Source organism: Myxocyprinus asiaticus, chromosome 32 (assembly GCF_019703515.2).
Source record: "Myxocyprinus asiaticus isolate MX2 ecotype Aquarium Trade chromosome 32, UBuf_Myxa_2, whole genome shotgun sequence".
Taxonomy (NCBI): Eukaryota; Metazoa; Chordata; class Actinopteri; order Cypriniformes; family Catostomidae; genus Myxocyprinus; species Myxocyprinus asiaticus.
Window position 1 is genome coordinate 12788559 of NC_059375.1, and position 26500 is coordinate 12815058.

Consider the following 26500-nt stretch of genomic DNA (forward strand, 5'->3'; position numbering starts at 1 on the left):
GTTCATATTTATTTTATTCAAACACTGCATACAGAAATGTGAAAATATGACTTCTATGCATCATGAAATAGAAAACCATTATTAAAGGGCATATGAATCCCTTTGACAGCTTTATTGAAGACAATTCTCCTTTTGTTGCTGGTGTAATAACTGAGCAAATTAGCATGTTTTTGAGCAAGTTTCAATATTTTCTACTAGGCATTCATGCAACATCAAATGAAACATTTGTCTACTCTGCACTAATATCTACAGTCAGGCATCTTCTGCTATGCTTTGCTATGCTGCCCTTGTTGTGTTTCATCCAACACAATACTGCTGCCCTGGTGGTGACTTGTAGTGTACAGTTAATAACTTTGGATAAACATAAGACAGTTGCTTGAACGTTGCCTTAAAAACAGCTGAATGAGGTCATATTCAGACATACCAGGGTTAATGAATATCAAAGTGAAGGAGACATAACACAACTGATACAACAGAACTGAACTCCCTGGTTTATCTTTATTGCTTTATGATGGCACAAATTCTTAGAATGAAAAATACCTCAAGATCTGAACTCTGCATAATACTTCAGTGTTGGCACATATAAATAGTGTATGTGAACCCATTCAAGATAAAGGCACTTTTCTGGGTTAGATTTTAGGTGAAGTCCTTAATTATTTGGAGCCTACAGCAAAGAGATTCACCCTGCCAATTCTTCTAGGCCTAGTACACTGGTAGACAATACGGCTGTCAAGTTCAATTGTGCACTTCCCTAAAGTGGCTGTACAAGGTGTTGGTCAAGAAATTTGTATGGAAGAATCAGGTATCAGGGAGTGCTGGGTTGTCAGAGAGGATCATGGGAGATCCAAGCTGGAGCTCCTGTTGAAGTGACTCCATGTCGACAGGGGTCATGCGGTGTACCTCGAGCCAATCAGAAAGCAGGGATGCAGAGAGGGGGCCCAAGTCATTCTGACTAAACGGATGGAAACAAGTACATTTAAATTAAAAGGTATGTAAGAGTAAACATTTTTAAGTATATTGAGTTGTAATTATACTACGAGTCCTGATAAGGGTTGGCAGTGATATAAGTTACAAAATGGAGCAAGCATTTGTATGTGCACTTTGTGATCACCACAGGCCTCATGTATAAAACTTTGCATTATCATCCTATAAGTGTGCGTATGCAAGAAAGTTTTCATATTTACGAAACCATTCTTGAGCCAGAACTTGCGCAAAGTTAACTTTATAAACCCGTTAGCGGAAGATCGTGCATACATGCATATATGGAGCTTTAAACGCCTGTTTTTACTATGCATAACCTCATCTGCATATAATTTTCATAAGCATATTGCCATACTGACACATGATTCTACAGCGTTTAACGGTACGAGAAACTAAGAAAATAAGATATAATACAGTGTAAACTTGCATTTCTTAGCCTTTGTCTTGTTTTGAAGTAAAATATTTAGATGTCATTCAAACAGATCACTTTACTTAAGAAACGTTATTTTAGGCTCCAAGATATTAAGAGGTGTTTTCAGAGAACAGGTCTACAGTATATCTTAAAAATGGATCGGATTATTCGAACCATGTTGGCTGATTGTTTTAATTTATTAATCTAATGTAACATGCATTTTTGCTTCTTTGGTAATGCTTTAATCGTTTTAAAAGGGTAATTTTTTCATATTTGTTTTTTAAAGTACATTTTTACTGGAAACCAAAAGATTAAGAAAATTATCTTTGCAGTGTAAAAGTATTTTGTCTGACATTGACTTTTAAAGAGAGCTTTTAAAAATAAAACATGCCAGCTTATCTTTTTTTTTTTTATATTAGAAAAACAATGCTGAATGGCAAAGGTATTTTTTTATATGCGTCATGTTTTCATAAGAAAACTATGGATAGAGTTATTGCGCTTCAGGTCAGGATTATGTGAGGAAGGCAGCACATTTTATGCATATGTCGTGCAGTGCAGCACCTGTAAGACCTAAGCCGACAGCAGACTACCAGTCTTTCTAATGGTCCGGTCAATTACTGAATGTGTCTGATATTTTACCGGCTGGTTTAACAGGCCATTCCACTTCAGTCAGTCAAGTGTGCATAACAGATTTATCTTTATTCGAATGTTGTCATTTATCTCAGAACGTGATTTCTGTAATTAAAACAATTCCAAGCAGATGGCCTTTGGGAACTGAAAATACCACAAGCCAAAAAAATATCCTCACTCTCATTTAAAAGCACACTTCCTCTGTATAATACAATGGGAACAGTCTTTCAAAAGAAGTGCATCCAATAATATTTTAGACAGATTGTAATGCTTTTTCAGTTAGTTACGTAAAATTAGTAGAATATAGTGTATCACCTGGATAACGATTACTTCTGATCTAAGTGCTTAACTCCATATTTCTATTCTAAATGTGGTGTATTAAACGAAAAACAAAGTTTAGAATCAGTCAATTCAATTTGTTCAGCAATTTGCACACACCAGTAATAGAGTGCATACGCAAGGTCAAGAGTGTGCAGATGGTGCGCACATATTAATGGCAAGTTTATTTATTATAAATCTATATGTGTGTGTGGGGAAACTGCGTACACACATTTCAATGCCCATTTTGTGCATATGCAACTTTTATACATCAGGCCCCAGAACTTTTGACGAACCTTTCCCTGAGGTCAGGGTGCTGGAGCTCCGTAAGAGACTGTGTGAGTAGGTCATCGAGGTCGAATCCAACACCGTACCCAGCTCCACTGCCTTTGGGTGTCACTGAGAAAACTGGGGGCAAAATGTCCTCAACCTAGGAAGGAAAATGTGTAAAGTGGGTATGATATATAACATTAGAAACAAAATAAATAAATGCTAAAACTATCTTTTGACCAGCTTGAAAAAACAGTGTATTTGATCTAGTTCAGCTGTTCTAAGTATAATGACTTATGGTGGTGTGTAATTTCTGCGGCACATAACAGAATTGCAATAAAAAATGGGGCATCTGTATGTTTGGAAACACTATCTTCCTTTAGTGGGGATTTTGAAAAACCTCTAACCCCAAGTCTTAAAATTCAGCATGTAACTTGCCCTGCACCATTTGTGCTCAGACATAATTGATTCCTCAAATACGCCCTGTTGAGGAGAGGCTTGCTTTTACCTTCCTAAGTGGTCTGATTTAGATTTTTGCCCGGTGGACAACAAACTGGCAAATAGATCCCATAGACTTACACTGACAGAGGGTCTACAACCATATCTAGGGACCAGAACTTAGAGACTTGGGGTAGGGCTCTTTTGACTTGGGCCAATAAGCAACCACTTAGCAAGTCACCTTAGCAAATGCTAGGGAGGTGGTCAGGCCAACATCGTAGTAGTGAGATTTGCATGGGGAAGCAACACTCTTAGTTTCTTCTTTGTTTTTAACAGAAATTACACCTTTCACCTTCATGCAAATTTTCCTAAAAACTTCACCTGCGACTTTGAGAGTTGCTGTGTCACTGTATGGATATCAGGGATGCCGTTTGCTGGTTGTCCAGTGTCAGTGAGACTAAGGCAGGGTTGGGCTGCAGCTCCTGGAGGCTGTTTTGAAGGGCCCTGTGAATGAGAACCATTCTGATGCTCCCCTAAACCACAAAGTTTATCCAGGGCTTGAGAACCATTGACAGTCTCTGGATTAGAGAGAGATGTGCTGGTGACTGAGACCCTAATGCTGGCAACACTGTTTGGGTACAGGGATGATGGTTCGGTGATAAACGTTTCCATTGGCAGCAGCTGGATGTGAGAATTGGACTGTGATTGTGTGTGTGTGAGGGGTTGAGATTGTATTTGTAAATGACTCTGGGTTTGAGGATGGTTCGAGTTAACTCACTGTTTTTGGCACTATTGGTTTCTGTGGTCTGCAATTTGTCGACCCGGTTGTCCATCATTCTTCCCCAGCGCTCCAACAGCTTCTTGTCATTGTCGCTGAGTACAACCCCACCAAAACATTCTCCTTGTTTACCCTCCTTCTTCTCCTTCTCTTTTAGTTTCCTCTTTCGTTCAATGGCACGCTCCTGTCTCTTTCTACGTTTCTCTTCTCTCTCTCGTTTTCTTTCCTGGGCAGTCACTGGCTTTCTCTGCTCTGGACCACAGTTAGAGGAGGAAAGCGATGAGGATAAACCTCCAACAGCTCCTCTAATTAGGTCTATACCAAGAGCTGCAGAGCCTCCATCTGGGGATGAGAGAATCAGTATATATTAAGATGCATTTTTAAAGGGGTCATGTCATGAGAAATACAATTTTCCTTGATCTTTTGATGTATAAGAGTTTATTGCACTATAAAAAATTTGAGTAACGCCCCATTCACACTGCCAGCGGAATCACAACAAAGCAACATGATCCCATTCATTTTCAATGAGAGCAGAGCGACATGAGCTGCCGTGACCGCTGATGGCAGAGAACGCCGCTGCGAGCGACAAGTTGAGAAAATTCCAGCTTTATCGCTTTAGTTGAGTCATTATATGCCATAGTTACATTTACATTACATTCAACAACGTCAACTCTGATGTTGGTTAAACTTTTTTCTGTTTTTCACAACATTCTCTGTTATACAGAATGGCTGCAGACCAGTGTAACGTTACCTGTTGGATGCGTGTTAGAAGGTAAAAAGTGTTGCAAAACTTGAAATCTTGTAGTTTTGAATTTGTACAATAAATACTGTATTTGTACATGTAAGTCAATAAACATTATGCGAGTAAAGTTTGCTTTGACCCGTTCCTTGTAATGTGTGTCCAAAGATGAGATCCATACACTCAATCCATCCACTTTAATTCCATGTCTCTTTTAATATCCTTTATGTTGTTTACAGTCACTTGTTGATCAAAAAGTTAAAAGAAACATTAATACTAATCACACATTGCATGGATGATGTAAAAACAACCGTGCAACTTCTCTCTCGTTAATGTGTGCTCAACAGTAACCACTTGTTTGCAGAACTGCCATCTTAAAGAGACAGTACCATTTTAGTGCTTGTTAAGACAGTGTTTCCCAACCACTGTGCCGCGGCACACTAGTGTGATGTGAAAGATTGTCAGGTGTGCTGTGGAAAATTATCAAATTCCACAAAATAAATAAATGCATGAAAATTTTTTTATAATTTCAGGGATGCAAACTCCTCACCTTTCAGAGAAATTCGCCATTTTGAAACAATAATTGGTCACTTTTGTGATTGTGAACAGCAATGATTAATGTGCAAAAGTGACTGATATTTATACGTATTAAGGGTCTTTCACATGACTTGTGTCAGCACTGCAGAATACATTGAAGTCTATGAAGTGACCCCACTTCACACCAAAGTGTTTTTCACACAAGTTCTTGCTTCACCAATAATGTCTTTGAGAGTCCTAAGCAACAATATTTAAAAACTGTCCAAATTTGTTTGAATTGTCTCATAATTTATTTTAATTAAATATTACCTTATCGTTTACGAATATCAGAGACCCCAGTTATTGAACTAATTTAAACTCACCAAGAAAATGCTTAGACCTAAACATAAACGAGTCCTTTTATTACTTTGCAAAGCAACTGCAAGCTTTTTTTTCTCTCTTCCAAATACATGTTTTTAATGTTTATTGTGCATACCTCCCGCTTTTTTACGTGGCAAACTTGTAAAATCGCCCCTCTGTGATGCTTTCTGCAGCTCTTGTCATGTGGAGGGCAATGTGGTGCTTGACGCTGCCGTTGAACGGAGCATTGACGCCTCGACTCAACTCATGTGAAATGCTCTTTACAATGACGAAAGAACATTATTGAAACTCAAAATTATTATTTGTCTATTATTGTGGTCTTTTCTGATAAAAGCCATGCCCAGCAGTTTAAACAGGCTACTGTAGGAAAATGGTACCGTAGATCTGCTTTCTGTTTATAATTCTTATACTGAAGTCAGTAGATTTGTAGCCATGCAAGTTTTAATAAAAGGAGAAGGTAAGGACGTTATTGAAGCTCACTATTATTAGACTATTATTGTTGTCTTTTTGGATGAAAAATAATGCTCAGACTGAAGGAAGACTATAGATCTGCTTTGTTCTTTTAATGCTTAAACACTATGACGTCTCTTGGTAGATTTCGGTCATGAACGACTCAAAATGATTCACTGACTCACTCATAGCACATATGACGCTCATTTGTCACCATCTAGTGACATTTCCAGAAGGGGTCACTGAACTAATCAGTTAATAAAATTGAACAAATTTGTGAAACAGAAGCAAGCCTCACCAAAATACTCTTTATTTTGCAGCTAATTCTGCACAATTGTAAACTTGAATAAACTTGAATCAATAAAATAGCTGGAATTGGTGCTTTTAGCTTATTCTATAAAAAACATATCCCCAGAAAAAATGTTCGTGGACCAGTGATTGTCTTACCTTTTTCGCCCCTCATGAGTTTGCATCCCTGTAATTTGTTGTGGCACTGCAAGAACAAATCTACAAATTAGAAAAGAAGCAAATTTGTTGTTTTTCATTACCCATTTAGCGCTCTTACCACCTGTGACCTCACACAGCTTAGCCTACCTATGTGACTTTTTGTTTAGTTTTTTGCATAGCCAAATTTCAAACATTACAAGTAAACATGCTACTAAGTTGGACAGAAAATATGGACATGTTCTTGAAAAGGAAAAATATTGACGATGGTTAGCCTATGTGGGATAGTGGTGTGCCATAGGATTTTTTAGTCGTAAAAAGTGTGCCGTGGCAGAAAAAAGGTTGGGAAACACTGTGTTAAGACATATCAATGTAAACTCAATGTCAATACCTGTAAATTGTACAAATTATCTATACACTGGCGGCCAAAAGTTTGGAATAATGTACAGATTTTGCTCTTATGGAAAGAAATAAGTACTTTTATCCACCAAAGTGGCATTCAACTGATCACAATTTATAGTCAGGACATTAATAACGTGAAAAATTACTATTAAAATAAAAAAATAAAAAATGTTCAGAACTTCTTAAACTACTTCAAAGAGTTCTCATCAAAAAATCCTCCACATGCAGCAATGACAGCTTTGCAGATCCTTGGTATTTTAGCTGTCAGTTTGTCCAGATACTCAGGTGACATTTCACCCCACGCTTCCTGTAGCACTTGCCATAGATGTGGCTGTCTTGTCGGGCACTTCTCACGCACCTTACAGTCTAGCTGATCCCACAAAAGCTCAATGGGGTTAAGATCCATAAAACTCTTTTCCAATTATCTGTTGTCCAATGTCTGTGTTTCTTTGCCCACTCTAACCTTTTCTTTTTGTTTTTCTGTTTCAAAAGTGGCTTTTCTTTGCAATTTTTCCCATAAGGCCTGCAGCCCTGAGTCTTCTCTTTACTGTTGTACATGAAACTGGTGTTGAGCAGGTAGAATTCAATGAAGCTGTCAGCTGAGGACATGTGAGGTGTCTATTTCTCAAACTAGAGACTCTGATGTACTTATCCTCTTGTTTAGTTGTACATCTGGGCCTTCCACATCTTCTGTCTTTGTTAGAGCCAGTTGTCATTTCTCTTTGAAGACTGTAGTGTACACATTTGTATGAAATCTTTAGTTTTTTGGCAATTTGAAGCATTGTATAGCCTTCATTCCTCAAAACAATTATTGACAGACGAGTTTCTAGAGAAAGCTGTTTCTTTTGTGCCAATTTTGACCTAATATTGACCTTAAGACATGCCAGTCTATTGCATACTGTGGGAACTCAAAAACAAACACAAAGACAATGTTACGCTTCATTTAACAAACCAAATAGCTTTCAGCTGTGTTTGATATAATGGCAAGTGATTTTCTAGTAACAAATTAGCAATTTAGCATGATTACTCAAGGATAAGGTGTTGGAGTGATGGCTGCTGGAAATGGGGCCTGTCTAGATTTGATAAATGACTTTTTTTCAAATAGTGATGGTGCTGTTTTTTACATCAGTAATGTCCTGACTATACTTTGTGATCAGATGAATGCCACTTTGGTGAATTAAAGTACCAATCTCCTTCCGAAACAGCAAAATCTGTATATTATTCCAAACTTTTTGCCACCAATGTATAAAGAAACATGTAACAAAAAGTACTGCAAGTAATGAATTAAGTGAAATAAATGTGTAAATATCTAAATATTTAAAGGGGCAATCATACATTCTGAAAAAAATTTAACTTCAACAGACACTGTAAATATTAAAGAATTTAACAAATAGGCACCTTGCATCTATTCCAGGTTTGGTTTAAACCTGTGCAAAGCCCTGCCCCATAAACCTAATGTTTTTTTGTTTTGCTTTTTTACATAGTATTTTTAATTTACTAGCACTTAAATGTTATATGTAGTATTCTGTTTTCATTATTAGATTTGAACCTTGTGAATATTCTTTGTTAAAAATATACAGGTGCATCTCAATAAATTAGAATGTCGTGGAAAAGTTCATTTATTTCAGTAATTCAACTCAAATTGTGAAACTCGTGTATTAAATAAATTCAATGCACACAGACTGAAGTAGTTTAAGTCTTTGGTTCTTTTAATTGTGATGATTTTGGCTCACATTTAACAAAAACCCATCAATTCACTATCTCAACAAATTAGAATACATCATAAGACCAATAAAAAAAACATTTTTAGTGAATTGTTGGCCTTCTGGAAAGTATGTTCATTTACTGTATATGTACTCAATACTTGGTAGGGGCTCCTATTGCTTTAATTACTGCCTCAATTCGGCGTGGCATGGAGGTGATCAGTTTGTGGCACTGCTGAGGTGGTATGGAAGCCCAGGTTTCTTTGACAGTGGCCTACAGCTCATCTGCATTTTTTGGTCTCTCGTTTCTCATTTTCCTCTTGACAATACCTGGTGAGTTTGCTGGCCAGTCAAGCATTTAACCAACTTTTGGTGCTTTTGGCAGTGTGGGCAGGTGCCAAATCCTGCTGGAAAATGAAATCAGCATCTTTAAAAAGCTAGTCAGCAGAAGGAAGCATGAAATGCTCCAAACTTTCTTGGTAAACGGGTGCAGTGACTTTGGTTTTCAAAACACATAATGGACCATCACCAGCAGATGACATTGCACCCCAAATCATCACAGACTGTGGGAACTTAACAGTGGACTTCAAGCAACTTGGGCTATGAGCTTCTCCACCCTTCCTCCAGACTCTAGGACCTTGGTTTCCAAATGAAATACAAAACTTGCTCTCATCTGAAAAGAGGACTTTGGAACACTGGGCAACAGTCCAGTTCTTCTTCTCCTTAGCCCAGGTAAGACACCTCTGATGTTGTCTGTGGTTCAGGAGTGGCTTAACAAGAGGAATACGACAACTGTAGCCAAATTCCTTGACACGTCTGTGTGTGGTGGCTCTTGATGCCTTGACCCCAGCCTCAGTCCATTCCTTGTGAAGTTCACCCAAATTCTTGAATCGATTTTGCTTGACAATCCTCATAAGGCTGCGGTTCTCTCGGTTGGTTGTGCATCTTTTTCTTCCACACTTTTTCCTTCCACTCAACTTTCTGTTAACATGCTTGGATACAGCACTCTGTGAACAGCCAGCTTCTTTGGCAATGAATGTTTGTGGCTTACCCTCCTTGTGAAGGGTGTCAATGATTGTCTTCTGGACAACTGTCAGATCAGCAGTCTTCCCCATGATTGTGTAGCCTAGTAAACCAAACTGAGAGACCATTTTGAAGGCTCAGGAAACCTTTGCAGGTGTTTTGAGTTGATTAGCTGATTGGCATGTCACCATATTCTAATTTTTTGAGATTGTGAATTGGTGGGTTTTTGTTAAATGTGAGCCAAAATCATCACAATTAAAAGAACCAAAGACTTAAACTACTTCAGTCTGTGTGCATTGAATTTATTTAATACACGAGTTTCACAATTTGAGTTGAATTACTGAAATAAATGAACTTTTCCACGACATTCTAATTTATTGAGATGCACCTGTATATTAAATTTCAAACAGTGACAATAGCTTGTATCATTAGTATAAATGTAATTTCATGACATCATATAAATGAACAGAATGTAAAATTAATAATAAAAAGCTAAAATGTGATTAAAATAATAAAAAGCTAAATATGAAATAAATATAGTCACATACTAAAGCACGTGAAGTCATATACATAAGTAATATATATATATATATATACACACACACACACACACACACACAGTGCCTTGCAAATGTATTCAGACCCCTGACCAATTCTCTCATATTACCGAATTACAAATGGTACACTGAAATTTCATTCTGATTGATATTTTAAAACACTGAAACTCAAAATCAATTATTGTAAGGTGACATTGTTTTTTGTTGGGAAATATTTTTTGGAAAAATAAAAAACTGAAATATCTTACTTGCATAAGTATTCAACCCCCAAACATTAATATTTGGTCGAGCCACCTTTTGCTGTATTAACTGCTTTAAGTCTTTTGGGGTACATATGTACCAGCTTCGCACACAGAGACGAAGTGATTTTGGCCTATTCTTCTCAGCAGATTTGCTCCATGTTGTTCAGTTTGGTTGGGTGACACTTGTGGACTGCAATTTTCAAACAGTGCCACAGATTCTCAATAGGATTGAGATCAGGACTTTGACTGGGCCATTGTGGGACATTTTTCTTTTTGTTCTTGAGCCACTCCAATGTTGCTTTGGCCTTGTGCTTGGGATCACTGTCATGCTGAAAGGTGAATTTCCTCCCAAGCTTCAGTTTTTTTAGCGGACTGAAGCAGGTTCTCTTGCAGTATTTCCCTATATTTTGCTCCATCCATTCTTCAGTTCTAACAAGATGCCCATTCTCTGCTGATGAGAAGCATCCCCACAGCATGATGCTGCCACCACCATACTTCACTGTAGGGATGGTGTGTCTTGAGGCATAGGAAGTGTTAAGTTTGCGCCACACATAGCGCTTTGAGTTTTGGCCAAAAAGCTCTATTTTGGTCTCATCTGACCACAAAACCTTCTCCCACATCGCAGCTGGGTCACTCACATGCTTTCTGACAAACTCCACATGTGCTTTCAGATGGTACTTTTTGAGTAACGGCTTCTTTCTTGCCACCCTCCCATACAGGCCAGCGTTATGCAATGATCTTGATATGGTTGACTGGTGCACCATTACTAAACTCCCAGCCATTGAACTCTGTAGCTCCTTCAAAGTGATTGTTGGCCTCTCTGTGACCTCTCACAAGTCTCCTTTTTGTTAGAGCGCCAAGTATTGAGGGACGGCCTTTTCTTGGCAGTGCCTGGGTGGTGTGGTGCAGCTTCCAATTCCTGATTATTGATCCAACTGTGCTCAGTGGGATATCCAAACATTTGGATATTATTTTGTACCCTTTCCCTAATCTATGCATTTTTATTACTTTATCTTTAACTTCTGTGGAATGCTCTGTGGCCTTCATTTTCCTTCAGATTCACAGCCTGACCAATGATCCTTCAACAATGGATTGTTTATCCAGAAAATGTGATTGCAACTTTAATGATTCACAGGTGGATGCCAATGGTAAAGTAATTATGTCCTCGTTAGGGCAATTTCTTTCATCGATGTAACACGGCAGCTTCGACAGCACAGGGGTTGAATACTTATACAAGCAAGATATTTCAGTATTTTATAAATATTTTATTTTTCATAAAGATATATTTCCCAACATAAAACCTATGTCACCTAACAATAATTGATTTTGAGTTCCAGTGTTTTAAAATAAAATATCAAACAGAATGAAATTTCATTGTACCATTTGTAATTCAGTAATATGAGAAAATTGGTCAGTTGGTACTTTTATTCACCAAAGTGGCATTCAACTGATCACAATGTATAGTCAGGGCATTAATAACATGAAAAATTACTATTACAATATGAAATAAATATTCACAACTCATTAAACTACTTCAAAGAGTTCTCATCAAAACATCCTCCATGTGCAATAATGACAGCTTTGCAGATCCTTGGCCTTCTAGCTGTCAGTTTGCCCAGATACTCAGGTAGCACTTGCCATAGATGTGGCTGTCTTGTTGGGCACTTCTCACGCACCTTACGGTCTAGCTGATCCCACAAAAGCTCAATGGGTTTAAGATCCATAACCCTTTTTTCCAATTATCTGTTGTCCAATGTCTGTTTCTTTGAAAACTCTAATCTTTTCTTTTTGTTTTTCTGCTTCAAAAGTGGCTTTTTCTTTGCAAATCTTCCAATAAGGCCTGCAGCCCTGAGTCTTCTCTTTACTGTTGTACATGAAACTGGTGTTGAGCGGGTAGAATTCAATGAAGCTGTCAGCTGAGGACATGTGAGGTGTCTATTTCTCAAACTAGAGACTCTGATGTACTTCTCCTCTTGTTTAGTTGTACATCTGGGCCTTCCACATCTCTTTCTGTCCTTGTTAGAGCCAGTTGTCCTTTGTCTTTGAAGACTGTAGTGTATACCTTTGTATGAAATCTTCAGTTATTTGGCAATTTCAAGCATTGTATAGCCTTCATTCCTCAAAACAATGATTGACTGACTAGTTTCTAGAGAAAGCTGTTTCTTTTTTGCCATTTATGACCTAATATTGACCTTAAGACATGCCAGTCTATTGCATACTGTGGCAACTCAAAAACAAACACAAATACAATGTTAAGCTTCTTTTAATGAACCAAATAGCTTTCAGCTGTGTTTGATATAATGGCAAGTGATTTTCTAGTAACAAATTAGCAATTTAGCATGATTACTCAAGGATAAGGTGTTAGAATGATGGCTTTTTTTCAAATAGTGATGGTGCTGTTTTTTACATCAGTAATGTCCTGACAATACTTTGTGATCAGTTGAATGCCACTAAATTTAAGTACCAATTTCCTTCCGAAACAGCAAAATGTGTTATTCCAAACAACAGCAAAAATAATTCCAAACTTTTGGCCGCCAGTGTAATTATATATATATATATATATATATATATATATATATATATATATATATATATATATATATATATAGAAACACACACAGTGCTGGGATGATTACTTGTTAATGTTAATCAGGTACTGATTACAAATTACATGACAAAAAATGCAATCAATAACGTATTCTCATAGATTACATTTTGGGGTAATCTAACCTGATTACTTTCCACCTAATTCTATTTTAATGTCACATGCATTTGACTAGGTTAAACATTTTAATATAAAAGTACAAAAGGAAGAAAATGTATTACATTCTTTATTACTAACAAAAAGAGCCTCACAAAAAAAGCTCTTTATGACATTTAAAAAGTGCATTAAACATAACATGACTGAAATAAACATTACATCTAACACCAATAACAGTGCATGGCCAAGGTTTATAATTCAAAACACTGAGACATCAAGTTCATTTTATGAGCATAAAACAATAGCAGCATTACGAACATTAATGAAGGTAAAATCAACATAAAATGATCATAAATGAACGAAAATGAATGACCATAAAATCAACACAAACAACATTTCCTAGGTCAAAGTTTTCATCTAAAAACACTGAAACACTTTTAACCCTCACTGCTTACTGATAGCCTATCTGCTATTCCAAAGTTGAGGTGCAAGATATTATTGTTTGAACAGCAAGAATATTCTAAAAGAGCAGAGTTCCACCGAGTCAAACAAGGAACAATTGTGTCAAGTTTTATGTCAAGTTTTATGCAGTGGACTCCACTGCATCAGCAGCTACAGTAGAGTAAAGGGCTTTGTTCAATATTGCAGCACATTTTGAAATTAAATTATTGTGTAGACCATTAGAGATGACATCCACTAGATCCTTTGAAGCAATTAAGTTCAATGTGTGAGCTGCACACCATTGGTGAGGTAGTAAGAAATAATATATATATTTTAAACATATCTAGTTCATTTTAAGTGCATAAAACAGTACATGAACAAACAATAATGAACCTGAAAACAACAGCAATGACATTGCTAGGTCAAAGCCAACACCTCAAAACAACTGACACACTTATTTTTAACACTTACTACTTATTAATAGTCCATCGACTATTCCTTAGCTGAGGTGCATATCTTACTGTTGTAACATAAAAGGAGCACATGTTCTAAATGTTCATCTGTGAGAGACTATTGTGCTTCGGGGTAAGAATAGGCTCGTTTTAGATGAGCAAGTTCTGCGCTGAACTGATCACCGGCAGGTGCATGCCGGTTAGAAATCTGTAAAATTTAATTTAATCCAATTTCAAGTACCTGGTTTTTGTAATCAGATAACATAATCCAGATTACAAGTAATCCGTTCCTACCCAGCACTGTGTGTGTATGTGTATATATATATATATATATACACACACAGTATATACACATTATGTGTGAAGATGCCCCTTCTCTGTTGCTTAATATCTTTTTCAATTGCATTACGCTTACATGTTGTCGAAAGTCTGGCAAGTAAAAATAAATATTTACTAGCCAATAGCCATTCTTTCTTCAACATGTCCTTAGAGAGTTGGACAGCTGTGTTTGTTTGTGGGCTGGTTATGATGAAACGTGGTCAATTAGATCATCGTACGGTTCTTAAATCAGTGGAAAAGCGGTAGGACTCGGTATTGAGATCGCTTCTCATTTCTCCCCCAGCTGATCACCAGCTCTGGCATTAGAGGCAGCAGGGGTGTGCGTGTGGCTTTGCTGGTCTGCGATGTAAACTAAAGCCTATTGACTATTTAAAAAAAAGGCAAGAGCAGTTCAACATGTCCTGCCCCAACTTCATGTTTCAGTAGGACCAAACAGACCAAAGAAAACTGAGCTCATCAAGGCACTTCAGGGGGACTAACTTACGTTCACCCTAACCTATAAATAATTGATTTCTGTATGTACAGAATAGGATTAAGCACTCAGAAGAGAAGTTAAAACCAAATTAAGCTGCTGCGTGTATGTGTTCAATTTGGAGAGAAACATTTGTCTTGTTACAAGAGAAATTTTATAACAAATGTAACATGTAAATTTAAATAACAGATGGCTCAAATCTGAACCGCCGAAATGTTTTACATACAAAAATATATGAACAAAACAGAAAACTCTATTACCTCTTGCCTTTTGCCTTAGAGCTGATTTGAGCAAGGCAGCCTTGAGAGCAGCCTTTGTGTCTTCTGAAATCGCTCCCTCCTTTTTTGTAGCTTCGCTGGTTGTTGCTTTTCCTCCTTTTCCAAGGGAGCGAGAGAGTGTATGAGATAATGACTGAGCCTGGGACTGTGTGAGAGAGAGTGAAGGGCCAGACTGAGGGAGACTGGCGGGCCCAGATGTGGGCAGAGTCGGAGAGATGGGAATGGACTGAACCATGTGTTTGGGAGGAGCTTGATTTGAGGAGGGAATCTCCTTTTCGCAGTATGTCATTGGTTCATTAAAAGGTGTACCCTGACTAGAGGTGGGAGTAGTCAGATCAATTGTTTCCGGTTGGCCGTCAGAGTTTGCACTGAGCATGTCCACATCCTGACAGCCTACTGACTGGGACAAAGATGGCAACATCTGGGTGAGATGGTGCGGGGCTTGTGGATTAACTTGGTTACAAAACGGAGGAACTGCTTTAGTTTGTTTAGTGTCTGGTGGTTTGAACTTGAGATTTGGCTGCTGGCGAGTTTGTGCAGTTTCTGTCAGGACCTGAGACTGTGGAGCACCACAAAGGGTGTTATTGCAGATGCCACGCACTGCTGGAACAGAACTACACAGTGGTGTGAAATGGATCTTCTTCCTGACTCCCTGATTCTTCTTATGGAAGTCCTGCATTTCTGCCAGTATAGCCTCTTTTATCAGTTCTTTGCCCATAGGCTGTCGATCAAACTCAAAATCAAAGGCAGGCACACACACCGGCTCATCATCCGGGTCATGATACTTGGCGAGATAGGGGTGCTCTAGGGCTTGACATGCACTGGTTCTCTCATGAGGATCAAAGCGGAGCATGGCACCCAACAAATCCAGTGCAGCAGGCTCAGCCTGCGGATACAATACAGCAAGGGGTACTGGTGCTTTTGAGGGTAGGCTCTGCACGTATGAGCGCACCCGGTCGGATCCTATAGACCCTATGATACTTGCAGGCAGAGTGCCCAAAACAGAAAGAATCAACTGCAGTTGATGCACATAGTTTTTCCCTGGAAACATCTGCTTCCTGCCAAGCATCTCGCCAAAGATGCAGCCCACAGACCAGAGGTCAATGGCCAAGCTGTAGTGGTGAAGGGACAACATGAGCTCAGGAGCACGATACCAGCGGGTGGCCACATACTCCGTCATGAAAGAACGTGACTCTTCGGAGTGGGCGGCACTTAATCCACGTGCCATACCAAAGTCACCAATCTTTAGCTCACAGTTTTCATTGACTAGAAGGTTAGATGGCTTGAGATCACGGTGAATGACATTGGCAGAATGAATATACTTCAGGCCTCTTAACAGCTGATATAGGAAGTAGCGTGTGTGTTCTGGGGTCAAAGGTTGCCGGGAATAGATAATTTGATGCAGGTCACTCTCCATGAGGTCAAGAACCACATAACTGAAAAGAGAGGGATAAGAAAAAGGTAAAGAGGCACTTCCATCACTTTAAATACTCTAGCTAAAAGAAAGAATGTGTGCTACTCTGTACAACTACAGCTTACACTGATTTAAAAGCTGAGTGAGGGACCACAGGCTGAAGAATATCTTTAATAGCAATGATGTTGTCATGTTTGAAGTGCTTCAGAATCTTGAGCTCTCGGAGTGTACGTTTGGCATTCGTCACAACCTCAAAAGCATTAGGGATCTTCTTTATTGCCACCTGCTGGCCTGTATGCATAAATAACTTCAGATTCAACACATAAGAACATGTCTATTCTCAAAGACTGCTAAATTCTGAATCAAAAGATAAACTTAAAATAAAAAAGAATTCTATTAACAAATTAAAAATAAATAAAAATAAAAATAAAAAAAACAGTATGGTGTCTAATGGAGACACAACGAAATTCTTGTATTTAAATGTTTCAATCTATACAATCAATGAGAGCAGTGGTGGATCTTGGCAAAGGCAGTTGCCTAAGGTGGCAACTTTCTCTGGGGCCCCCGGTGACCCTAATCACACATCAGCTGCTGAGTTTCCATCCAAAATGACTTTTTAAGCGCATTTCTAAAAATTTGACTTAAGAAAATATGAATTGTTGTGTGTTTCCATCTACTATGTAATGTGTGTTATCATGAGGGAGCCGCCTCGTCACGATGGAGCAGCTGAATGGCCTCTCCATGCTTTGGGGACAGTTTTATTTGTAAGATTGGAGAAAGTATCTAATTTTATTAAATGTATCCACGAGACTCTGCAGAATAAGTGTAATATAAGATATAATGTGGCTGAAATAGCTGCAATGCCCAAATACCGCCAGTCTCCTGGGAGCGCCCACTCTCAAAACTGTTCTGGCGGATTGTGAGGACCCACTTTATCGACCAGCTGTGGGTTTGACTTTACTTTGCTTAAATTAGTTCACATTTACCATATAGTGTGCTGTTCAAAATTGTTCATAATGTTGACAAATTATACATCTTTATAATATGTCAACATTATTAACTGTTTTTTGACTAGACTATATAGTATAAGTGAACTAATTTAAGCAAAGTGACATCAGTTCTGGGTGGGGGGGGTGCATGCACATCAACAGGTTAATGACAGGATAGTAGAGGTCTCTCTCACCATTGTCTCGTCTCCGGGCCGATGAGACCACACCATAAGCACCTGTGCCAATGGTCTCAATAATATCATATTCTTCCCCAACTTCAAACTTCACATCCAAAGAGTGGGCTTTGAGCAGGGCCAAGTTCTTAGCAGCAATAGTATTCGCATCCGTTACAATGGATGCATCATCACTTGGTTGAATGGGACCTTCTGTAACTCCTCTGTGATGGTTCTTGTCAGTGTTGCCCTCTCTCCAGCTATTGGTCTCTGAGGCTTTTTGGGCCAGCATTGTTCGGGTGTCATTTGTCTCTTCCCTCTCATTGGATGACATTCTGAAATAAAACATCAATGTTATAGAGTTTGCTCTCTCTGTATAGAATCTATTTTAATTTTAAATTTTTTCATCTTGAACTTTTATAAGTATGCAGGCATAGTGCCAGAAAGTTAATCAAAATTTAACTAATCTTTCATTTGAACAGCCAATTATATACAGTGATGTGAAACAGTATTTGCCCCATCCTGATTTCTTCCGTAGATTCTAGAGTCGCTACCTGGGTGCTTGATGTTGTGAAGCTGAGAAGCTGAAAAGCTGATGTGTTATTGTGAAGCTGAAAGCAGATATTTTGTTGAGAGCTGAAGACACTTAAAAGTTGACTCACGTAGACTTTGAACTGCCTCCTGTGTCCTTCCTGCTTGAACCTCCTTACACTGAGTAAACACACACACAAAAAAAATTATTTTGTTTTTTTATGATAATGTTTTTTTTATTGAAGCAAAAAAGTTATCCAATACCAACTGGGCTTGTGTGAAGAAGCAATTGCCCCCTTAGTTACTAAATCCCGAAATCTATGAAACTGCATTCATAATGGGGTTCAGCTGGACTAGACACACCCAGGCCTGATTACTGCCAGCCCTGTTCAATCAAATCAATACCTAAATAGAACTTTTTCAGCAGCATGAAGTTGGCTAAAATGTCTCACCCAGTAGCACACTATGCCAAGGTCTAAAGAAAAACACAATAACAAAGGAGATTAGATTGGCTAAAAGAAGCTACTCTTAAAAACTGGAAACAAGTTTTGAGCTAATGACCCTGCATTAGTGTGGAGTAGCCTGAAAGATATTACCAACTACAAGACACCATCCCCCAACACTAGGGAATCAACAACTGGCTGATGACCGGAATGTGTTTTACTTTAGATTTGAAAAGCCCAGTCTCACACCCCACACCCGTTCTGACCATCACTTCACACAAACACTAACACCTCCTGAAACCCCCCTCCTGCTACTCAACCTGCACTTAAGATCTGTGAAGAGGATGTGTGCCAAGTCTTCCAAAAACAAAAGACAAGGAAAGCACAGGGCCCAGATGGTGTTTCACCCACTTGTCTAAAAGCCTGTGCTAACCAGCTGGCCCCCACCTTCACACAGATCTTCAACACATCACTGGAGTACTGTGAAGTTGCCAGCTGCTTCTAACGCTCCAACCAAGATTGCAAGACTTAATGATTACAGACCTGTCACCCTGGACGTCAAGTCATTTGAGAGACTGGTGATAGCCCACCTGAAGGACATCACTGGACCCTTTTTGGATCCCCTGCAGTTTGCCAATCGAGCTAACAGGTCTGTGAAAGATGCAGTCAATATGGTACTGCATTACATACTGCAAAATCTAGACAGACCAAGTACTTATGCAAGGATCATATTTGTGGACTTCAATTCAGCCTTCAACACCATCATCCCTGCTCTCATTTGGAATAAATTAACCCAGATCTCGGTTCCCACCTCTATCTGTCAGTGGATCACCAGCTTTCTGACAGATAGGGTGCAGTTAGTGAGACTGGGGAAATTCAATTCCAGCACATTTACAATCAACAACATTGGTGCCCCCCCAAAGAATGTGTGCTCTGCCCACTACTCTTCGCCCTGCACACAAATGACTGCACCAAAAAGCTCCTGAAGTTTATAGATGACACTACAGTCATCTGCCTCATCCAAGATTACGATGATTATGCATACAGAAGGTAGGTTGAACAGCTGGCTCACTGGTGCAGTCAAAACAACCTGGAGCTGAACACACTCAAAACAGTGGAGATGATAGTGGACTTTAGGAGGAACACCCCAGCATCGACTCCATTCACCATTCTAAACAGCACTGTGGCAGCTGTGGAGTCATTCAGGTTCCTGGGCACTACCATCTCATAAGACCTGAAGTGGGAGACCCACACTGACTCCATTGTGGAAAAGGCCCAGCAAAGGTTGTACTTCCTTTGCCAGCTGAGGAAGTTCAAGCTGCCACAGGTGCTGCTGATCCAGTTCTACTCAGCAGTAATTGAGTCTGTCCTCTGCTCTTCAATACAGTAACTGTCTGATTGGTTCAGATACTAAGTCAGATATCAGAAGAATTCAAAGGATAGTCCGGACTGCTGAGCTGATTATTGGTTCTCACCTTCCCACCGTCCAAGAACTATACATCTCCAGAGTAAGGAAAAGGGCATGAAAAAAATCGCTTTGGACCCCATTCACCCAGTACACTACCTTTTTGAACAGCTGCCCTCTGGCCATCGCTACAGAGCCCTGAGCACCATAACAGTGAGAAACAAGAACAGTTTCTTCCCTCAGGCCATTCAACTTATGAACAGTTAAAACTGCCCCCAATACTCTCCATTGTAGCAATACAATCATGTGCATATTCAACTATTCATTCATATTTCATTTATATTTATTTGACATATCCTACCTCTTCTCAGGGTTTCTGCAGGTTCGAAGGAATGAAATTCAAGATTTTTTAAGACTTTTTAAGGCCAAATAAAAGAACAATTTAAGACCACTTTCACTAATAATAATAATAATAATAATAAACACATTAAATAATTCATTAGCTGGTAAATAAAAAAACACTGAGGTTTTATATATTTTATTGTGCATTTATGTGTTTTCTTTTTTTAAATAAGTTAATACAACATCAAAATTCTAAATGAATTCATTAAGAATGCATGTAGCCTAAAGTATGCAGCCTATATTATGTGACCCTTCTCTTTAGTCACTTGCTTTCCAGCAATACGTGATGCAATAGACCAATGCTTCGGCAACATCACTGCTTATGTCAAACATGGAAGTGGTGGCAAAAACCATATGCATAAAGTAAACTTTTATCAGATTACATTGTTGAAAAATTATTCAGAGAGCTCTCATTGACAGCTGTGGCTTCAAGCCATCAACAGAGCTGACTGGACTGAGGAAATCATTTCAACTCACAACTTTGCAGCCAAAATTTATAGCGAACATGATTACAACTCATTTCATTATAGTAATTGTATCACTAAGAATATGTTTGTATTTATCATGGTTTTGTGTCAAACTTTCGTTTAATCATCTAGTCTGTCAAATCTAACACAACAGTCAGTGGGCTTTCTGCCACCATTTACTGGGCAAGCGCTGACATTTTTGTAAACAAGAGGATTGGTCAACAGACCTTATTCACAGTAGCGCCATGTTTGATTTTTTTTTAATGGGAATGGAAATGAGGCTGTGAGGGATAGACTTACCATCTCTTCAATGGCATGCATGGTATAAAGTTGTAAAAAGCCCCTAGATCCCATCTAATTTTCCACAACTCATGTTGTCTGGAGTTTTTTGTCTACTGAGTGTCTTTGAAAAGATATTTTTCCAATGTTTTGTCTGCGGAACGATCCAAAAACACTTTACAGTAAACTGCAGTACAGCCCATTGAAGAGACTGTACGTCTATCCCTCACAGCCACGTTGTCATTCTCGTTAAATATTAAATATGGCACTGCTGTGAATAAGGTCTAGCATGTGCTGAATATCATTTATATATTTTTTCTTGGCAGATACATTTAACAAATACTTTAACAGGCAGTTAAAGGGCAGTTCATTTAAAAATTTAATTTCTGTCATCACTGCTCACCCTTGAGTCTGTATGAATTTTTCTCTGCCATGGAACAAAAAAGGAGATAAGCAAAATGTTTAGTCTCAGTCAACATTCACTCTCACTGCATCTTGTTTTTAATTCAATGTAAGTGAATGGTGACTGAAATTCCCTAATATCTCCTTTTGATATCCACTGAAATAAGAAGTCATACAGGTTTGCAACAGCATCAGGTAAGTGATGACAATTTTCATTTTTGTGTGAAATATCTCAAGTAAAAGTCAAAACTCATCAGTTACCTTAAAAATGGCCGTTTAAAATTGACAATATGTATTGAAAATATTAACAGATTAAATTATGAAAGAGAACTGTGCTGCATAATTAGTTATTATGTATATTGAAAACTGATTATATACTAAATATTAAATATAGTTAATATATTTTCATATGTATAAATATTAAAATATTTATATAATTATATTATTATTGCTTTGTATATTATTACAAAAGTTTTCAAACTGACTGATTCAGATAGCAGAGAAAATACCTGTATATGTCAGATCTAGAGAGATGGAGATGAGAGATATAACAGGTGTACCTCTGCAGCTGTGTAGTTCTGTTAGCTTTACAATTCTTGTCAAAGGTAATGTAAAATAAGGAAGTGCCACGATTTGAAAGGCGTCAAAAGACCGCTCCAACCTCGAGCGCTCGCAAATTGCAATGTTGACAGCTTTGTCATTTATAAGCAGAAGCGATAGTGTTAGCGCAAAATATTCCATTTGCATTTCTGATTAACAGGTTTATGAAGGTTTATACGTGTAACATCGTAAGTTCAGTATAAATGTGCGCTCACACTAAACTCAAGCGTCAGCTGCTAAATGATGGATACACGAGAGAGAGAGAGAGAGGGATGATTATGCTGTTTAAGGCAAATTAAATTTAAAACTCCTTGTGATTTATTTAAGATATTTAAGACTTCTTATGGCCTTAAATTTTAAAAAGTAAATTTAAGACTTTTTAAGGACCCACGGGTACCCTGTCTTCTGCACAATACATTAAATCACCTTACACATAACTGTATATCTGTATATAACATATTTGAACAACATTATTGCCCAACTGTAGTTTCCTCTACATATTTATCTGTTGTGTCGTACTTTTTATTCTTATTTCACTGTTTACATATATATGCTTATATGTATATTTCAAATGTTTGTATGTATTTATTGTATATGTATATATTTTTTTTGTATTCTCTTTGCACTGGTAGCTTCTGTCACCATGACAAATTCCTTGTGTGTGTAAGCATACTTGACAATAAAGCTCATTCTGATTCTGAGGTTCCAGAAATGATGAGGAAAAAGGTGACTGAAATACATCAGCCTGGGAAGGGTTACAAAGCTATTTCAAAGGATCTGGGACTCCAGAGAACCACAGTGAGAGCCACTATCTCCAAACGGAGAAAATTTAGCACAGTAGTGAACCTTGCCAGAAGTGTCTGACATTCAAAATTCCTCCAAGAGCACAGCAACGACTCATCCAGGAATTCACAAAAAAGCCAAGGACAACATCCAAGGAACTGCAGGCCTCTCTCGCATCAATAAAGCTCGCTGTTCATGACTCCACTATCAGAAAGACACTGGCCAAAAATGCCATCCATGGAAGAGTGGTGAGTCGAAAACCACTGCTAACCCAGAAGAACATTAAGGCTCATCTGAATTTTGCCAAAACAAACCTTCATGATCCTCAAACCTTTTGGGAGAATGTTCTGTGGACTGATGAGTCGACAGTGGAACTGTTTGGAAGACAGGGGTCCCATTACATCTGGCATAAATCAAACACAGAATTCCACAAAAAGAACATCATACCTACAGCCAAGCAATGTGGTGGTAGTGTGATGGTTTGGGGATGCTTTGCTGCTTCAGGGCCAGGGTGACTTGCAATAATTGAGGGAAACATGAATTCTGCTCTCTATCAGAAAATCCTAAAGGAAAACTTCCGGTCATTAGACCGTGAGTTGAAGCTCAAGCGCAACTGGATTATGCAGCAAGACAATGATCCAAAGCATAGGAGAAAGCAGGGGTGGACTAAGCACTAGGCAAAGGTAGGCATCCGCCTAGGGCCCCCAGAATCCAAGGGCCCCCTAAAATACAAATAATATGCTTTGTTATTATTTGTCATTAATGCTAAATAACGTGTGCTGAAATTTTAAATATCACTGTTACAACACTGATATGATTGATATTGCTGTTATTTTCAGCACAATCAATGCAAGTAACCCCCTTCCCCCTCAGATCAGGCTGAAATGGAATATTCCAAGAATTGTATGCATCTAGTTCATAAACAGGTGAAAGTGAGTCAAACCGCTCAGACAGATTTGTGTGATTTCACCATTTACTCTGTTGCAAGTTACAAGTTCAGCTACATTGTTATTGATTGATTGATAACTTCATTGACCCCCCTAGGGGGAAATTCAGTTTGGTTTGAATTTGCTGAGAGAAAAAAATTAAACGGAATCCAGACTTCCTAAGGTAACACTGTCTTTCCAAACAGATCAGATTGCTGCACAGCCTGCACCGCCACCTGCCGCTGCTTCCATGAGCAGAGCACTCACTATAGTCACCAATATATAGTGCTGATGATGTTTATGATCTGTGCGTTGACACTCGTAAATAATAAAAATATTTAAAAAAATAAAAATCTCAAACTGGGTTTTCGCTTATTTAGCAGTGTAAATCTAGCAAACTTTTTCATGTTTTCAAATTTAAAAGTTGATCGAAGCCTTCTGGAAACATGCAAAGTCAACTTTTAGTCTAACAATTTGGAAAGTTAATCAAGGTCAAGTTGATGGAGGAAAAGTGCATAAAGAAAGAGGGAGAGTGAAGAAAAAAAAGGTATTTTAGTGGTATGTATTTTATGTATGTATTTTAGTTCATAGTAGCCAGATTGTTTTTTTTATAATGTGTTGTCAGACGTGATTATTCACTCCTTTTTAGAAAGCTGGCACAACCGGGGGAAAGACACAACCACAGACACATTTTTGTTTGCTGTTTGCACAGTCTACTGCTGTCACGGAGACTGATGAGGTATCTCAGGACACTTACTGTATTTCAGTGATATCTTTCAGGATGTAGGAATATTTTCTCCATACCATTCTAAAAACATAAATAATAATAATAATAATAATAATAACAATAATAATAAAAAGGCTTACAGCACCTTTAAGAGAAGATTGAAGTACATGTGTCTTTGAAGAGGGCCCGATTTCTGTACTTTGCCTAAGGCCACCAAATCACTAAATCCACCCCTGGGAGTAAATCCACCTTTGAATGGCTCAAAAGAAGCTAAATTTAAGTTTTGGAGTGGCCTAATCAACATCCTGACTTGAACGCTATTGAAATGCTGTGGCAAGACCTTAAACGGGCAGTTCATGCTCAAAAACCCTCCAATGTGGCTGAACTAAAGCAGTTCTGCAAAGAAGAGTGGGTTAAGTCTTCTTATTCTGTGTATACTGTATATTATAGTATATAATTAGGTGTATATTGTGTTGTGTAACAAGATGTGTAAACTGTGTTATGTGTAAATCAGATGTCTATTTTAATTGTCATACTGCTATGTTGCTTGGAACTGCACCCAAGACTTTCACCCACTGTTGCACTTGTGTATATGGATGAGTGACAATAAAGTGATTTGATTTGATTTGATCTCGTTATCGGAAGCATTTGGTTGCAGTTATTGCTGCTAAAGGTGGCACAAACAGCTATTAAGTTTAAGGGGGCAGTTTGTTTTTCACATGAGTGAAATAGGTGTTGGATAACTTTTTTGCTTCAAAAAATATGTATATATATTTGAAAACTGTATTTTGTGTTTACTCTGTTGCCTTTGTTGTATATCTTGATTGAAGTTCTAAAACTATTTAGTATGAAAAATACACAAAATCAGAAGAAATCAGGATTTTCCTCAGCACTTCAAAAACAACAACACTAAGGCTATTTTATGTAACACAAAAACGTAATTTAAAAAACACTGTAACTAGCTTAGATCTTTTAATTTGACTGCTGTTGACAAATCAATGGAAATGAATACACATTTAAGAATCTTACCTGTTTTACTTAAATAGATTATAAAATGCTGTATGGGACAAAATCATATTTTCCCATAAACTCTAATGACGATTTTTCTGTAATTCAAGCATATTATATCTGTTAAACTGATGATCTACTAACTGTAATGCTGATAATAGGACAACATACTACAGGACGAGGGCGTAGCTGTCGTGTGTAAATAATTACACTGGATTTTAACCACATGGGATTGAGAGCCATGACCAAAAACACCTTTAAACACAGAATATTCCCCTTTTCATTTCAGTACAAACACCTATATATGCAAACATGGGGTTATAAAAAGGGTAGCGATTACCTGGCAATATATGAAAGCAGTGAAAATTCTGAGCGGCTCTTTCAAAGCATGTCTACTGTATTCTTGCTACCACGAACAACCGTTTTACTTTTTCGTAGTCTTCCGTGTTGTGCTTGAATGACAGCAAAGCTACCAATCGTCTGCATCCTCGCAAGTGGATCAACCAATAGGACTTGACATCATCCTCGATAGGCGGGCTCATTTGAGGTGTAGTAGAACAGGGTTATTCTTTGGGTGGCGCCGACACTGAAATTAAACGTAAATAATTATAAATGACGCGTACTTGCTAAAGATTAAAAGGCTTTAATAATATATATACACAATGAAACTAAATTCGTTTACAACACTGGAACATTTAACAAACGTGTTGAATGAATCACCCGAAATCATTATTATGTGTTTTACACTTTCAGAATTTTTTTTGAAGTGAAATGTATTCAACGCCAGTTATTTCGAAAGGGAAAACCTGGCAGTCCGCTTGCGGAACATCTGTACCATCCGTCCAATCAAAGACATGAGCGTACCACTCGAAGACTGGCGTCCAAGAAATATAATTATCGGGTACTGGGTAGAATGGTAATTTGCAAAGCAACATTATAACATTTGGCTCTGTGTAGTTTCCATTTAAATGCTATTAATATTTC

The 26500-nt window shown here is 38.1% G+C and overlaps 1 protein-coding gene across 8 annotated transcripts; it reads right to left on the bottom strand.

The window, feature by feature from the left end:
• Positions 1-13: 13 nt before the first annotated feature.
• On the bottom strand, positions 14-26500 carry LOC127422790 (mitogen-activated protein kinase 7-like). Of its 8 annotated transcripts, none has more exons than XM_051666566.1 (9): positions 25307-25614; positions 18098-18254; positions 17565-17878; positions 16507-16672; positions 14950-16403; positions 3824-4169; positions 3431-3647; positions 2638-2771; positions 14-952 (listed from the first exon to the last, which is right to left on the bottom strand). In XM_051666566.1, exons 3-9 carry the CDS (start codon positions 17875-17877, stop codon positions 799-801), a joined length of 2784 nt encoding a protein of 927 aa, XP_051522526.1. In that variant the 5' UTR covers position 17878; positions 18098-18254; positions 25307-25614; the 3' UTR covers positions 14-798. The 8 variants fall into 8 exon arrangements, with proteins under 8 accessions (XP_051522526.1, XP_051522523.1, XP_051522524.1 ...); XM_051666563.1 differs by lacking the exons at positions 14-952; positions 2638-2771 and adding exons at positions 6361-6420; positions 25857-26500 and having other exon boundaries at positions 3439-4169; positions 25307-25346; positions 25538-25614; XM_051666564.1 differs by lacking the exons at positions 14-952; positions 2638-2771 and adding exons at positions 6361-6420; positions 25857-26500 and having other exon boundaries at positions 3439-4169; positions 18206-18254; positions 25307-25346.